Source organism: Sparus aurata, chromosome 12 (genome assembly GCF_900880675.1).
Source record: "Sparus aurata chromosome 12, fSpaAur1.1, whole genome shotgun sequence".
Taxonomy (NCBI): Eukaryota; Metazoa; Chordata; class Actinopteri; order Spariformes; family Sparidae; genus Sparus; species Sparus aurata.
In genome coordinates, this window is record NC_044198.1 from 20,607,087 (window position 1) to 20,621,043 (window position 13,957).

General features: G+C 42.0%; 1 protein-coding gene across 4 annotated transcripts; it reads right to left on the minus strand.

The window, feature by feature from the left end:
* Nucleotides 1-3,009: 3,009 nt before the first annotated feature.
* Nucleotides 3,010-13,837, minus strand: ark2n (arkadia (rnf111) N-terminal like PKA signaling regulator 2n). Of its 4 annotated transcripts, none has more exons than XM_030435502.1 (5): nucleotides 13,594-13,837; nucleotides 11,667-12,569; nucleotides 6,839-7,009; nucleotides 6,252-6,366; nucleotides 3,010-6,135 (listed from the first exon to the last, which is right to left on the minus strand). In XM_030435502.1, the coding sequence occupies exons 2-5, from the start codon at nucleotides 12,502-12,504 to the stop codon at nucleotides 5,946-5,948; spliced, it is 1,314 nt and encodes a 437-aa protein (XP_030291362.1). In that variant the 5' UTR covers nucleotides 12,505-12,569; nucleotides 13,594-13,837; the 3' UTR covers nucleotides 3,010-5,945. The 4 variants fall into 4 exon arrangements, with proteins under 4 accessions (XP_030291362.1, XP_030291361.1, XP_030291364.1 ...); XM_030435501.1 differs by having other exon boundaries at nucleotides 11,667-12,572; nucleotides 13,594-13,836; XM_030435504.1 differs by lacking the exon at nucleotides 6,839-7,009 and having other exon boundaries at nucleotides 11,667-12,572; nucleotides 13,594-13,835.
* Between the last annotated feature and the right edge of the window lie 120 nt (nucleotides 13,838-13,957).

The following is a 13,957-nucleotide window of genomic DNA, read 5'->3' on the forward strand; positions in this document are numbered from 1 at the left end:
ATCTAAGACCATCTATACTCTCATATCACTAACAACATGATATCTATACATTGCCCAGCCCTAATACAGCAGAACCACAGATAGAATCTTTTTTTATTCCACATATTTCTCTTCCACGTCAAAACCCTGTGCCTACACTACCCAAAACACAACTGACAGTCAGGTCGGAATTGTAGCGGGATAATCTCCTACAGGTCACTAAATAATATTCAACGCTCATCATAATACCTTTAAAAAAAAAAAAAAGCAGCTTCTATGTCCCTGTGTTGAAAAGCGTTTTCATTTACAGCAGATATGCTAAAAAAAAAAACTGTCTGTGTCCTGAAAAGCTCTGCGCCTTTAGTGTTAAGCCTGAAGGGTGGAGGAACAGATGGGCACGGGGAAGCTGAGGGGGTCACAAAACTCTTAGTCCCATATGTCCTCGTCCTCCACTTCCCACCATCTAATGCTTTAAGCCCGCGGTGCCACACAAAGAGTCTTTCACTGTGCTTTACTGTCAGTGCAGGTCACACGACTGCAATTAGTTCCCTTTGTTTAACAACTATCACTTTTCTACAAAATCTTTATAGGAAATAGTGTGAAATCAGTAGCTGCTGTAATATTTGATCTTGTAAGCTGGATTTTCTTTTAGGCGAAAGTGACGTCTTCAAAAGTCCAAAACTCAACATATTTAGTTTATGATGGCACAAGACAACAAAAGCTGTAAATCCAGTCATTTATTGCTTGAAAGAAACATCCAAATTCACCAATGTATTGTCTTTCTCACAACAGAAATAACAAAGATTCATGACAGAGGGAAGGAGAAAGCTAAAGTTGTACATACATTGTGATCACTTATAATCAGAAGTAGTCATATGCAGGTTTTTGTCGTTGGTGCGAGCCCTCTGGTTGTGGTCATTAACGAGCGGGCTGTCATTTTGAATAAACGCAGAGCAGCACTTGTACCACTCGGAATCCCAAAGCTGCTTCATTTAACACTTGAGAGACATCTGCAAGAGTAAGAATACGTATTTCTGGCTTTTGGGAGTGAGCCAGCGCGCTCGCTGCTCTGTGAGGCCACCACTGCCCTGTGGAAAATTAGCATACAGCTGATGTTCTGCCCCGGGGGTGAAAAGAGCTGGCTAAAGGGCTTTGGTTTCAGGAGAAGGGCCCCGCGGACTGAATTGCTCCACTCCCTCATTGTCCTCCCTCATGTGAACTCCATATGTCCCCCTAGTGGCAGGTGTCACGGGGTGACCTCTGACCCCGGCATACCACTTCTGTGGGTGAGGGTGAAGTTGTATTGTTCACAGCGAGGCAGTTGTCTAGACTGTTTGGCCACAGGATGAAAGCAAACAATGAGACGTGTCAGTACGTGTTGCACCTATGATGGTGATTATTCTCACTGTACGCACAAGTACACACTTGAAAAACACTTTCTGATAGACTCGCGCTGCAAATACATTCATCAGTGTGCTGTAGAGCTGCGATGATTAGCCAGCCAACAGAAAGCTAATCGTCGATTATTTAGCATCGATTGCTTCAGTCATTTGTAAGCACAAATGTCAAACATTGGCTGGTTCACCCTGGGTTACGGGCAAATGCGATGAGTACTTTTCTCAGATATCTTTGACATTTTATAATTTAAATGATAAATAGTGAAAATAATCTATAAGAAAAGCTTAAATGGCACTCAGTAGAGCATATGCCTCAGCCTCAGCCCAACGGTCCCCTTTAATTCAATCAAGCCTAATCCAATATCAAACTCAGCAGCACTGAATCACTCAAATTCTTAGTCATAATAAGCAGATCTCATTCGGTGTAGGATTTAAAAATGCTTGCAAAATGTTCAGCAGCGGAGTGCAGTCTAGTTGGCTCTCCCCACAGATTTGGAGCTGCACCAAAATCTGTCATAACTGTTTGGATAAAATTCTAATACCATGTAAGATGTGTTCAACCTGAAATCTTCACTATCCCAACTGCACATTGGTGGTACATGTTTCTATCCCTGTTTGTTACCATGTAGGAGCTGTAACAATACTGCACTCTAACATGAAAACACATTCTAATCTGCTAGATGCATTTTAACATAAATGTGGAAAAACGCCTTATCTTGCAATGTTAAAGAAAGTGAGGAGAAAAAAATCCTGGATCTGTCCCTTTTTTCAGATCCACCTGGGGTCTCTATCCTGGGCTGCGACCCATCCTCCATCCAAGTTTTGCGCAAGTCCGTTCAGTAGTTTTTGTGCAATCCTGTTCACAAACCAACCAACCAACCAAAAACCAGACATGGCTGAAAACATATCCTCTTTGTCGGAGTTAATAATTGTTAGTGAAGTGTGCTGCAATTATTATCATCATTTCATTATCGATTATTTATCATTTAAATTTAAGAGAGAACATTTAAAAGTAGACTTTAAAGTGGAAGCGTAGCAACAACCAACCAAACAACCAACAATATGGGAAAAAATTTGTTAATTAATTTAGTCTCTAACAGAAACATGAAAGCAGATAGAACTTGTGCCAGTCTGCCAGCCTGTCTGGATTTGCCACTCAGCCTTCATTTTCCTGCTTGGTGGCAGACAGAATAGCGTGAATGTGTAATCGAGGTTGACGGGGAACCAAACAAACTCCGATGGTGTCGTTATCTATTGACATTACATTGTGAAAATCAACATTAAAGATAAAACAGAACACTTGTCTAGTACCGACTGAAGTCACACCATTTGCAAAAGTTTGTTTTTGAAAGGTGCCTGAAAGGATGCGAGCATGTAGCAAATGTAATTGTCTCCAGTTCATAGACTTCAGTCCCCAATTAGACTTCTTCTGAAGGCCTCCATGACACGGACCCATCAAACTAAACACGGAACAACAAAGATAAATCCTCACCAGTTCAATCTTCCTTCCCTAAGCCTGACACCAGGCGTCCAGACAGTCACAGCACATGAGCAAAGACAACACAGCCTGCTGGAAATGAAATGAACCACTGCGTTTTCTGCAGACAGGAGAATAAATTACAGAACAAAGGGGGTCATTAAATAATGCTCTATTTATTTAGCTTTAAAATAGTTTCTTTTTGTTCTACAGACATATTTTCAAGGAAGTCGAGGACTTGCAGAAGCAACAAAATAAACACCTTTTTTTTTGTTAATTTAAAATACTGACAGTAAAATAAAACAAGAATAACAGAAGAGCGAGGCTAAATTACTGGTAATGAGGATAATATCTGACTTGAGGTTAAAGATGTGACCAAACATGCTATGTGCAACCATAGTCGGGCATCACCGCCCTTATTTCTCTACCAAACCTCTATCACTAAAGACATGAGTCTCACTAACAATTCATAATATTCCTAATTAACAATAGCAAAAAGGGATTTGTGCAAGCAGAAGTGGTCTGGTAAAAAGAATTGTTGTTACAGTGGTAGGTGCTTTAAGTGGAAAGAACTGGCCAAAAGGAAAACAAAAATAAATCACATTGTACTGTTTGAATTCATGTCACCTCATCTCACAACAAATATACTGACTTCCAAATGAAAAGATTTAGACTCACAGAGCAAAGACTAGAAGAAAATTCCAAAGAAAAACATAAATTCCATTTAGACTTTGGTTTAGTTACTTATATTTAAAATTTCCCTTCCCTTCTGTGACCAGCAGAAGTAAAATAATTTGTCTCTACAATTCTCAAACATCGCGTTGGAAAGTAGGCGTTATTCAATATGCAATAAAACAAATCTGAAGTGTTAGCACAGTTCAAGTTGGATGATTGATAAAAGATTTACCAGCCTGGCTGCGGTACTGCATGAAGACAAAATAAGACCACAGGGGAGGAGAGCGAGCAGGCCCTGAGGATCAGGGTAAAAACAGTTCACACGGGAAAAGTGTCCTTTTTTTTTTCTTTTTTTCTTTTTAAAACGCCACAAACTCAACTCCACTTTTGTACTCTTTTTATACGTGTGCTAAATTCACATCTATTATTAAAATATTTATTGTTGAGATAGCAAAATTGACTTCTTTGTAAGGTAAAAGAATAAGCTTTATACGATTCTAAAAGAAAATAGTGCACATTTCAAGGCATTCAGGCCATCTTGCTTTGCAGTATTCAATGGAAAAAATGCATTTCCTCAGTTGTTATAAAGGGGTCCCCAGAGGTTTAAAGGTGTTTGCATCCACTCAGGATAAGCATGCAAACAATAAGTGCACCCAGTCAGCACTGCAGGGTCATACATTCACTGATAACTACTACTTCACCTGGGACGCTCGCAGACTCCCGACACAAAAATATGTCTATAAACAAAACATACGTCATTTCTATTGCCAATACACCACCACATATAGAAGTGCTGTGGTGGAGGTGAGTAGTATTATGTAGTGTGTTTGTAACAGGTGTGTTTGTATTTCCTCTAAATCTGGGTATATACCAGTGGTTTTCTGTTAAACAAAAAGGAACAACTTCTTTGTAATATGGTAGTAACAGAAACAAGAACTGTGGATTGATTAAAAGAGATTTTGGGAAATGGGCTTATTTACAGCTACTTGGAACTTTCATTAATTGACAATTCTGGCGCCCCCTGTGGTCGAAAGCGATATGAGCACAGCCGCCTTCTGCATGTTCTTTACAGCAGCTTTAAACACAACTACTAATGAGGTAATTAATCTATTGGTGTACATGTAATCATGCACATGTAAGCCTACAACTTACAGGGTGCCTGGTAAAAGTAATTTTGTTACCATAACCGATTAATGTTATGATTTTGAAGGTAATCTGACCCAGTGACGGCTTTAAAAATAGCTTAAATAGCAATGAAAAAATAGCAAATCATTTTGTTAATGGTTTGTTTGCTTATGTAGGTCAGTGTTAAATTGAGAAGGTTTTGTATGAAGCTACAATTAGCCGCAGATTAGATTAGCACAAAGACTGCAGATGGGGAAACAGGTAGCCTCACACCAGCAATTAGACCCTATTTTTTTGACATTTGTGTTTTGTACAAATTGAACAAAATGAGACATAATGTGTTAATTAGAAAGCCTTCGAGATGCTGGTAGGTGGATGTTGTTACCTTTGGACAGAACCAAGCTAGCTGTTCTGCTCTGCTTTTAGACATTGTGCTAAGCTAAGCTTACCAGCTGCTTTTTGTTGCCTTACTCTGTATTTAACAGAGAGAGAGAGACAAGTGAGTGATATCAATATTTCTGGTCGAACTCTTGGCAAAATGCGATTAGGCCCATTTCCCCAAATTTCAAACTATTCCTTTTAGATAAATAAGAACCCTGCTCCGCAGCACCGGAGCATTAGACTGGACCTAGGCTGCAGAGAAAATAGTAAAGCAAAGCGATCCATGCAGACCGAGCTAAATATGAAACCAGTGGTGAGACTTTTGAAAACAAAACTGACCCTAGACATCAATCTATGGTCTACTGTACAACAGAAAGTGTACCAGCTGCCATTTATTTTTATTTTTTTAAATGCCGAATCAAGTCTGAAAGATGTCATTCAGAGTCTGTAGTGAAGCAGGTCAACAGCCGTGTCATTATAATGACCTGCTCTCAAGCAGCAACGTGAAGGTTTTCACTTTACAGCTCGCAAGCACACAACACAAAATAACCACCTACATCTGTTCTCAATGGGTAAACTGAGGTATTAAAAGAAGGTAGGATATTGCTATCATTAACAGATCAAGTCACTCTTACGTATATTTCCACCTGCGCTTGAAGTGCTGTGCCATTTTTATTATAACTAAAGTCAGAGCTGAGGAGCCAACATCAGGGAATCACGTCAGTAGAATGGCTTTGATACATATGATTGTTTAACAGTAAAGTTAAAAAACAAACAGTGCCCTGGAGCAGGAAGAGTCCACGAGCGGTTACAGGCGAGGCCGCAACTATAGGAAGGATTTCAGCCGTAACATGGAGGCAAGGCGAGAGGGACGAGAGGAAGAAATGAGGAGTCTTCAGTGTACAAGTTGATTAAAGTAGGTATTTGTGTCCGGCGTCCTCGTCCAGTGTGAGGTCCACCACTTCGGGAGGGGACACCCAGTTAGGCTGAGGGGAAACAGTAGTCCAGAGCTGTGGCTGATTTGTGCTGTTTAACTGCTCCACTGAGCTCTCCTTCCAGGAGGACAGACTCTTTATCACCCCGCCGCATGGGTGGGCACATCTGGAGTTGGACAAAGACATTTAAAAAGTTGAAATCATTTTATAACACCAGAGAGGGAGAGGAGAGGGGCAATTCACACCGTCAGTAAAATGTTTTTCCCCACTGTAGGTCTTTACCGTGCTTTCTCTTGCACTCCGACTATTTCCACCTCACTGTCAGAGGAAGCAATGTTAATCTGGCCCTTGTTGTGTTGAGAACTTTCCTTGTGCGACAGCTCTGCCTCCACGTGGCCTGAAACAAACGAGAGGAACAGAGTCACACATTGTGAAGAGGACCAGAGCAGCAGAGAGCTTCAGGCCTCGCTGACACATAAAGACTGCAGCTGCTTTGACACAGACAAGAACAAAACAATGATGTCTCTGACACTTGGGTATAAAAAGCTGGCTGGATAGCAGGGACTGACACATTGGACACAACATAAATTGTGAACTTTATGTTCATGTTTCGACAATGCCGGCAAGTCAGTTGCAAAGTTCAATTCTGTTGTCTTGAAGCAAGGAGGAAAGAGGTTTTTCAAAGCAAACCAAATGTCAGCCAGTAGGATGAAGGCAGTTGTACTTCAAAGGCGTCTTGCTGAGATAAAAAAGACCATTTTCCCCACATAGCACATTGCTTACTGGTGACACCCATGCCTTTAAATGTCCTGTCTTCACTGAGAGGAGTGGAAATGATCAGTTTTGGATTTACCGGGTTTGTAACTGACCTGAGATAGAGCTCAGAGCTCTTATACACCCAGAGTGAGCTGCCATATCCTGGCCTCTGTGTGTTTTTAGCTCATGCTTTATCACCGTGGGCCGGACTGTCTCCACACTCATACTCTCCTGGTTAGAATCAGTGTCTGAAATATCATAGTGACCCACTACTGGAGGCCCGTCTGCAGAAAACAAAGAAAACACTTCATTATTCAAATCATGCCTGGGAATAGTAGGAACTGGACACTTTATCCATAGCTCTACTTGAAGAAACAAGGAAACGACCTATATTTTCTGCAGATAGCGAAGTAAAACATGTTGGGCTCATATAGCTTGATAGCTCTAATATCATGAACCGTTATAAAAACCCTCCAGGTTTGCGCAAAGCTACTCTAGCGAGGCTTTTCTCCTATAACCGTGGTTGTGTTTGCAGTGTATCAATAAATCTTTTGCAGCAGCTTTTTTTTCTCTCCATTTATTGCTTTTAAAATAACAGCCATTCACATAAAAACTACACTAGAATACAGTCATTACAAAACACTTTCAAAATGATCTTACTCAGTGAATGAAATGTAGTGGGGTGTAATAAAAAGCCAAACAATAGATTAGTAACTCTGTGGAAGAGCAGGTACAGGTATCTTTGTTCTACCCTGTAAAAGAAGTCCCTGGGAGAGAGAGAGAGAGAGAGACGCACACACACTGCTATCCAGACATGTCTGTGGGTGTGTGTGAGGGGGTTTGTCTGGACAGCATGTACTATGAGAGAGAGAACACTGCCTATGAATAGCTGATTGGGCTGAAATAGGCAGGTACCAGGGTTACCGGAGAAACCGAGGGCTTGCCAATGTAAAGGCCATGTATTAGAGATAGAAAAAGGACTCATGTAAACCAGGATTATCTCTTTGGTAAACAATGGACTGTCCTTAGTGTTTGTTTCTAATGCACACCATTTGTGATTGTATGCACAAGGCTCCATTTAACTGTTGTGGATAAAAAACAGTTGATTTAAAGGTAATTTCAGTCGTGACAAATGCAGGACAGCAGTCGTTGGGAGTAATAATGCACCATGAAACAAAGACAACAATTTTTTTTTACACAATTTGAAACAAAACCATTAGGCTAAGAGAAAACAACCAAATAGATAAAAATGTTCAGTCGGTCACCATTTATCAGCATAAGCAAAGCTGCACCTTGCACACATGCTGCTGATGAAAACTAATTTGGCCTTGCACATTCTAGTTACTAATATAATCACATGCAAACAGGTGGGAGAACTTTCCTTCCAGCTTTCAGTTATGTAAAACTGACAGTCATGGGGCTACATATACACATACAGAAAATGTAACACTCTTTTTTTTTTCTTAAACATCCTAACTATAAATATGATTAGGCCTGTGATGGTTGGATAGTGTTGACAGCGTTAAGAACTGTGACACTATGGTCATTTACATCAGCAAAAGGAGTTCGAGGAGAGGGTTGAGGAGTGTTTCCACCTCAAAAGACCACAGGATCTGAACCAGAGAAGGCCACTTGATCTCTAAGTTTTTAGGAAATCGGTAAACATTGCCATGCACCATACTGCAGCTGTATTACTGCAGTACATTTGTTAGTTTGATGCCTGGATTTTTTTGTTTAAAGTCAAGCTGCAGAAACACACAGTGCCCTTGTGGAGACACAGGCCAAGCTGGCAGACCAGTGCATAACTAAAAGATAAACTAGGCGAGTATTATGTGAGTGAAGATTTGAAGCTCTTGACATTGCAGCCAATAACCACAACGTAGGAACCCATGCCTTATCTGATGTCCATAATCTATACATAGGCTACTAAAAATAAACATTGGGAGTTGTTCCTCCCTCACTAGTTTCTTGTTACTGCACAAAGGCAGTGATAGCAGCAAATGTAACAGAAAGGCAAACATTTAAAATGTAAACTTCTAATCTAATTATGTAATAGGATTCTAAAAAGCAAGAAATCGTGTAGGTTAGTAGATGTGTGTTTATATTTATAGGCAAATCTGTGTTTTTAAATGTTTTGATGTTAGTAAAGCTATGCCACCAAAATAAAGGTTGTCACAAGATTGTAAAAGTCATGAACCATTTACAAGCAAAGTGCAAACAGTTCAGGAGGAAGAAGAGTAATGTAGAGTGTTGAACCTAATTTCTAAAGTAATAGTACTATGATGCTCTATTGTTCCCAGCATGAAGTTAGAATGACAAGGCACATGCTATTAAGCAGCAGCACGCCACATAGCACTGTCATGATGGCTGCCCAGGTGCTGTAATGAACATTCTGTACGAATGACATATTCAGCTACTGTGTGTGTGTGTGTGTGTGTGTGTGTGTGTGTGTGTACAGCTGGTCAACAAAAACAAACAAGCCATACATTAAGCATTACAATAAGAGCCCTGACTCAACAGTCTATTGAGATTTGCCCTGTGTCCGTGTCACAGATGCTGCAGAAATCAAACAGGTGAGCTGAATTATTCTGAATGTCACATCTCACAGTGATTCAGTGCCAGCAGGTGCACCAGGCCTCAGGTCTGCACACAGTCAAGTCCAAATGACCAGCTCAGGCCCAGCTGCTGTTGATGGTATATCTGTTTAGTGACCTCACATCATTTACCTATGTTAATACCCACTGCCATGCTTTCTGCATCCACACTTGGTAAGATCAAAGAGCGAGGAGTGAAGTAGAAGTGTAATCTAAACATTCAAGAGACCAGGGTCTGGAACACCTAGATTTCCATTCTGAGTGACCACTTCAGGTAGGATGTTGTTGTTTATGGGGGTGGGGGTGAGACTGTTGTTCTCTCGTGCCAAATTGTAGGCAGCCATCGTCTCAGCAGACTCCGACGAGGGCAAATAGGAACTGGGCGGGGACGGACGTCCCCCCTGGGGGTGCTGCCCATCACTTGAGCGTTTGGACGAGTCGTTGTCCGAGTCGAGGTGTGCAAGCTTTTCCATCCAGATGCGGAAGCGCTCCTCAGTCTGTCGCTGCATCACAGCAAAGCGCGTCATGGCCTCCTCCAGAACACTGCCGATGCCGTTCCTGTCCCACGCACTGGTGTCCAGCAGCCCATGAATCTGGGCGCCCACTCTGGATCTCTCCGATGCACGTCTGAAGCCAGCTTTAAAGACATTGAGGCCAAGCCATAAGAAAATACAGTAGCACGTTCATGCTTCGGAGGTGGACTTTTGTATTAAAAGAGAAAATGAGTTTGTTTTTGGTTACGTGCAGATCGACTCTTTCATGCTGATGGACTACATCATGCAGTTGTAGCACTCAAATCTGTGTGCGGAATGTAAAAATGGTTGAAAACATTTCATGTAGTACGGACCCCTAATGTAGGAAAACTGGATGTCTCGGGCGACTGATTCAGTGACTGCTTTGGAGAAAGTGTTAACTGGAAAAACTTAAGGTAAATGCACCCATTTCCGGCAAATTCATTACAAACCTATGATAAAGAAATAAAGTCTAAACTACATTTTCTACTAAAATTAACCATATCTGTAAAATATATGGTAGTGTTAGTATCAGCCAAAACAGGTCCCTTTTATAATGCCACTTTAGAAACAAAAATGGGACTAGGTAAGGTGGTCCATAGTAACAACTGATTTAAACAGAGACCATGACACAACACACGCTTAGCTCTGAACTTTATGGAAAAGAAAAACTGCCAACTAGAACAAACCCAACATGTTATATTCTAAGAAATACAATGAAAAGGGATCAGCCTAAACACCAACAGCAGCAGGCCTGAAAATACCACCCTGAAGCAACTTATGGAAAACTCAACTCACCAAAGAGGTTTCTACAACCATCTGAAAACATTACGTATACTGAGGAAACAAACACCAGGCCAGTGTGCCATCCATACAGTCACTGTGTTTATTCCTAATAGATACTTCTGTGCTTGAGTTTTGTCTATAACAACTTACAGCCATCCAAAGTCAGAGCAGTATGTGCATTAATATTTTGAAGTGTGTTGCATAACAGCTATCTGACTCAAGGTTGCTACACAACCCATTACAGGGAAGAGAACCACCTGTTTGCAATTCTAAAAAAGCTTCATCGCCTCCTGTGTAGGCAGAGTGAAGTGCACGACAGACCTGAGGAATATTCACAAGCTTCAATTGGAGAAAGAAAAGCAGGATATCCTAAATGAGTATTGGAACTTCGACTAGAACAGTGACATCACACACCATTGTCTATTTACAGCAAAGGCTGAGGATATAAATGGCTCACTTGTTGAATTGCAGAACTCACAATTTAGGTTAGATTAGCACAGCTCCGTTTATATCAGTCCATGAGTTGAAAAATGTCCACTAGACTTCCACAGCATGCAAACGACGAGACTAAATTCCAACAAAACATATGTTGTCGTACTACAAGTGACTGGGCATGGGCCCTTCTAAAACATACAGTCTGTGTGTCAACAGACAGGGTGAATGAAGACAGGTGATGAGTGAGAAAACAACCAAAACAAAAAAGAAAAGAAAAAAAGACAGTGATTTCCAGAATAAACACAAACAAAACAGTGTTCGTACTGATCTGATGTTGTAAAGAATTTCTACAGTCCCAATACATTATTACTATATGTAGCAAGTGAAAAGTTTGGTTTGCCTGAAAATGTTAAGTCATGCAGGCAACCTTATTGTTCAGCTCTGTGTTTGACTCTGAAGGTTAATCATCTTTGATTGTCAAGCTGTGGATCTATACGTTTTTCTGTTACTATGTGACAGCCTTTACATGGGATATCTAATTGGATGTTACGATTACCCTGAACAGTGGTAGGAGTACTGTGCTTTAAGCTTGTGTAGTGAACACGGGATGTTACCTGAAATATCTGTCTTGATTGTCTTGCTACCTCCTGAAGTGTCATCGTCGTCGTCCTCAGAGGAGCTAGTGCTGGAGTCACACGTGAGCTCGCTGTCACTCGTACTGCTGTCCTGCAGCAGGTTGTACTTCTTCCGTGCTGCTGCCTCTCGTTTCTGCCTCAGCAAACGCATTCGCTCCTTGTGTTTCTGGCTCCGGTGACCTTTCACTTTCGCCAACTTTCCGTTGGTTTGTTTTTCCTGCCCTCCTGCTGCTACCATCGTGGGCTGGCAGCGGTTTTTCTTTGCAGCCATTGCATTAGGGGGCATCTCACTCTCCGAACGTGACCGCCGAGACTTCCTCCCCCCTGCACCCGTGGCAGATGTTTGTCTCCCTGTTGCCTGCCCGGGATCATTTGCAGCTTCCATGCTGCCCCCCTCCTCTGCTCCTACACGAGGAGCAGCACCTTCTTCCCCTGAGGACAGTGTGTCTGAGTCAGCAAGGTGGCCACTGGATGAAGGGGAGAGCATGCAGGGGTTTGAGGAGTCACTCTCATAGATATGACGAGATACGGGCTTGTCACTCCCTGTGGAGGCGTGCTGGGACTCTGGGGAGTCTCTGCGGAGCTCCTGCATCAGGCACGGCATGGAGAGGAGACTCTGCTCACCCTCTGTATTCAAGGGGCTGTCTCCCTCTTTTTCCCTTGGTGGTGAGCTGGTACTGGTGGTGGTTTCTGTTTTCAGATGGTCATCCTGCTCTCCCTGAGCAGACGTCGTGGCTGATTGTGCTTCATCAAGGCACTCTAGGGGGCACTCAGCATCCACAAATTCCTCTGCCTTCTCTGAATCAGCCATCTTCATGCTATTAAAGCCCAGAGCCCAAAGGTCCAACAAACATGGACCAATGTGCCTGGACCGGAGCTCACCTGCTGGGATGACAAAAACATACCACCAATTACAATTCACAGTTAGAATGAGCACAACATGTGCAACTGTGCAAGAGACTCTGGGAGCATGGGGCGTGATGTCTATTTTGTTATTTTCACAAAGCAAACGGCAAGAATTGTTAGCGTTGCCAGTCTGGCTTAATGCATCTGAGGAGATTACCTCAAATATAATGTGTGGAATAAATCACAACAAATTATAAGCGATAAACCCCAGAGTTAGCACCAAGATATACGATTACTTCAATTAGTGATTTTGCAATATTTATGTGCAATATTAAATGTAGTGGAAACATGTGGGTCTACAGTTCTGCTATATAGATAAACACCGGTGGCATGTGCAAGCTTTCTCATCCCTTTTTCCAAATTTGTGTGGCTTTAATCTTATTTTGAACATTTTGTACTGGTTTTACGTGGTGCAAGACCGCTGGCTGTTCCGGTATCAGAAACAACAGATAACCTCATTCAACTTGATGCAACAATTTGGCCAGAGAGAACTCCCAATAACGACATTGCTGCTATGCACTTTGAGTGCGAAGACGTTACTTCACTTTGATTTTTGTTCAACTTTTACATCTCACACAGACCGAGAATGCTTTCACGAAAGCCTGTTTGATACCCTCAGTCCCAATGAACTAATTGCGTTTAAAATGCGACATTTAATGGTGATAATTCGTGACTTTAACGTTAGTTACTTGTGTCTGTGGTTAGCTGAGGCTAACACGGACTCGGGTCCAGACAGTTACTTTTAGCTGCGTAGTGAAGCTAACCTCGGTCATAACCTCACGCTCAAAAACTTGGCGAGAAAAAGACGACTAGTCATGGGAACATTTTCGGGTTGCAGGGCAGCTGCCTCACAAGAGTCTATAAATGGAAGCAGTATCTATCCACCCAGAGGCGTAACAAGCAGGATAATGTCAGCAGCTAAAGCTAAGAGCTAACGCTAGCTCAGTCAAAGCGATAGCCAACTTAGCATTTAAAATCGGCTGCGCTAGTTGTAACTTACCGCGGCGTTAGTTGTACTCTTCTTTTCCCAGTGTCAGACTTTTCGACATCTTCGGTAATTTAGAGCCTCTCTGTTTTGCGACGCATAAACAGTGCTCTGATAAATGCACTTTATTAATTTACTACTTGGAAGAATCTGAATGTGTTTTGGCGCAGTGTGCTCGCAGCTTCGCGAGCTCTGTTAGCCGTTAACAGTTAGCTGTATGTTTATTTTAAAATGTCTCCATCATGGCCGGCCGTCTTTACAAAGCTACGTGCGCCACTTCCGGCCTTTTGTTCCCGGTCTTGCGCCCCCGTGGGTCGAGTGTTAGTACTACAGCCCTGACAAATCCAGTCATACCTGAGTAAAGGTCAAGAAACTGTGT

Bases quoted from the DNA above. Each gene is read 5' to 3' on its own strand.
- ark2n (XM_030435502.1), bottom strand. From the start codon at position 12,504: ATGAAGATGGCTGATTCAGAGAAGGCAGAGGAATTTGTGGATGCTGAG. The intron at 7,010-11,666 runs GTAACATCCCGT...TGTTTTCTGCAG, and splicing joins AATCAAGACAGATATTTCAG to ACGGGCCTCCAGTAGTGGGT. The intron at 6,367-6,838 runs GTCAGTTACAAA...CGTTTGTTTCAG, and splicing joins AGCTCTGAGCTCTATCTCAG to GCCACGTGGAGGCAGAGCTG.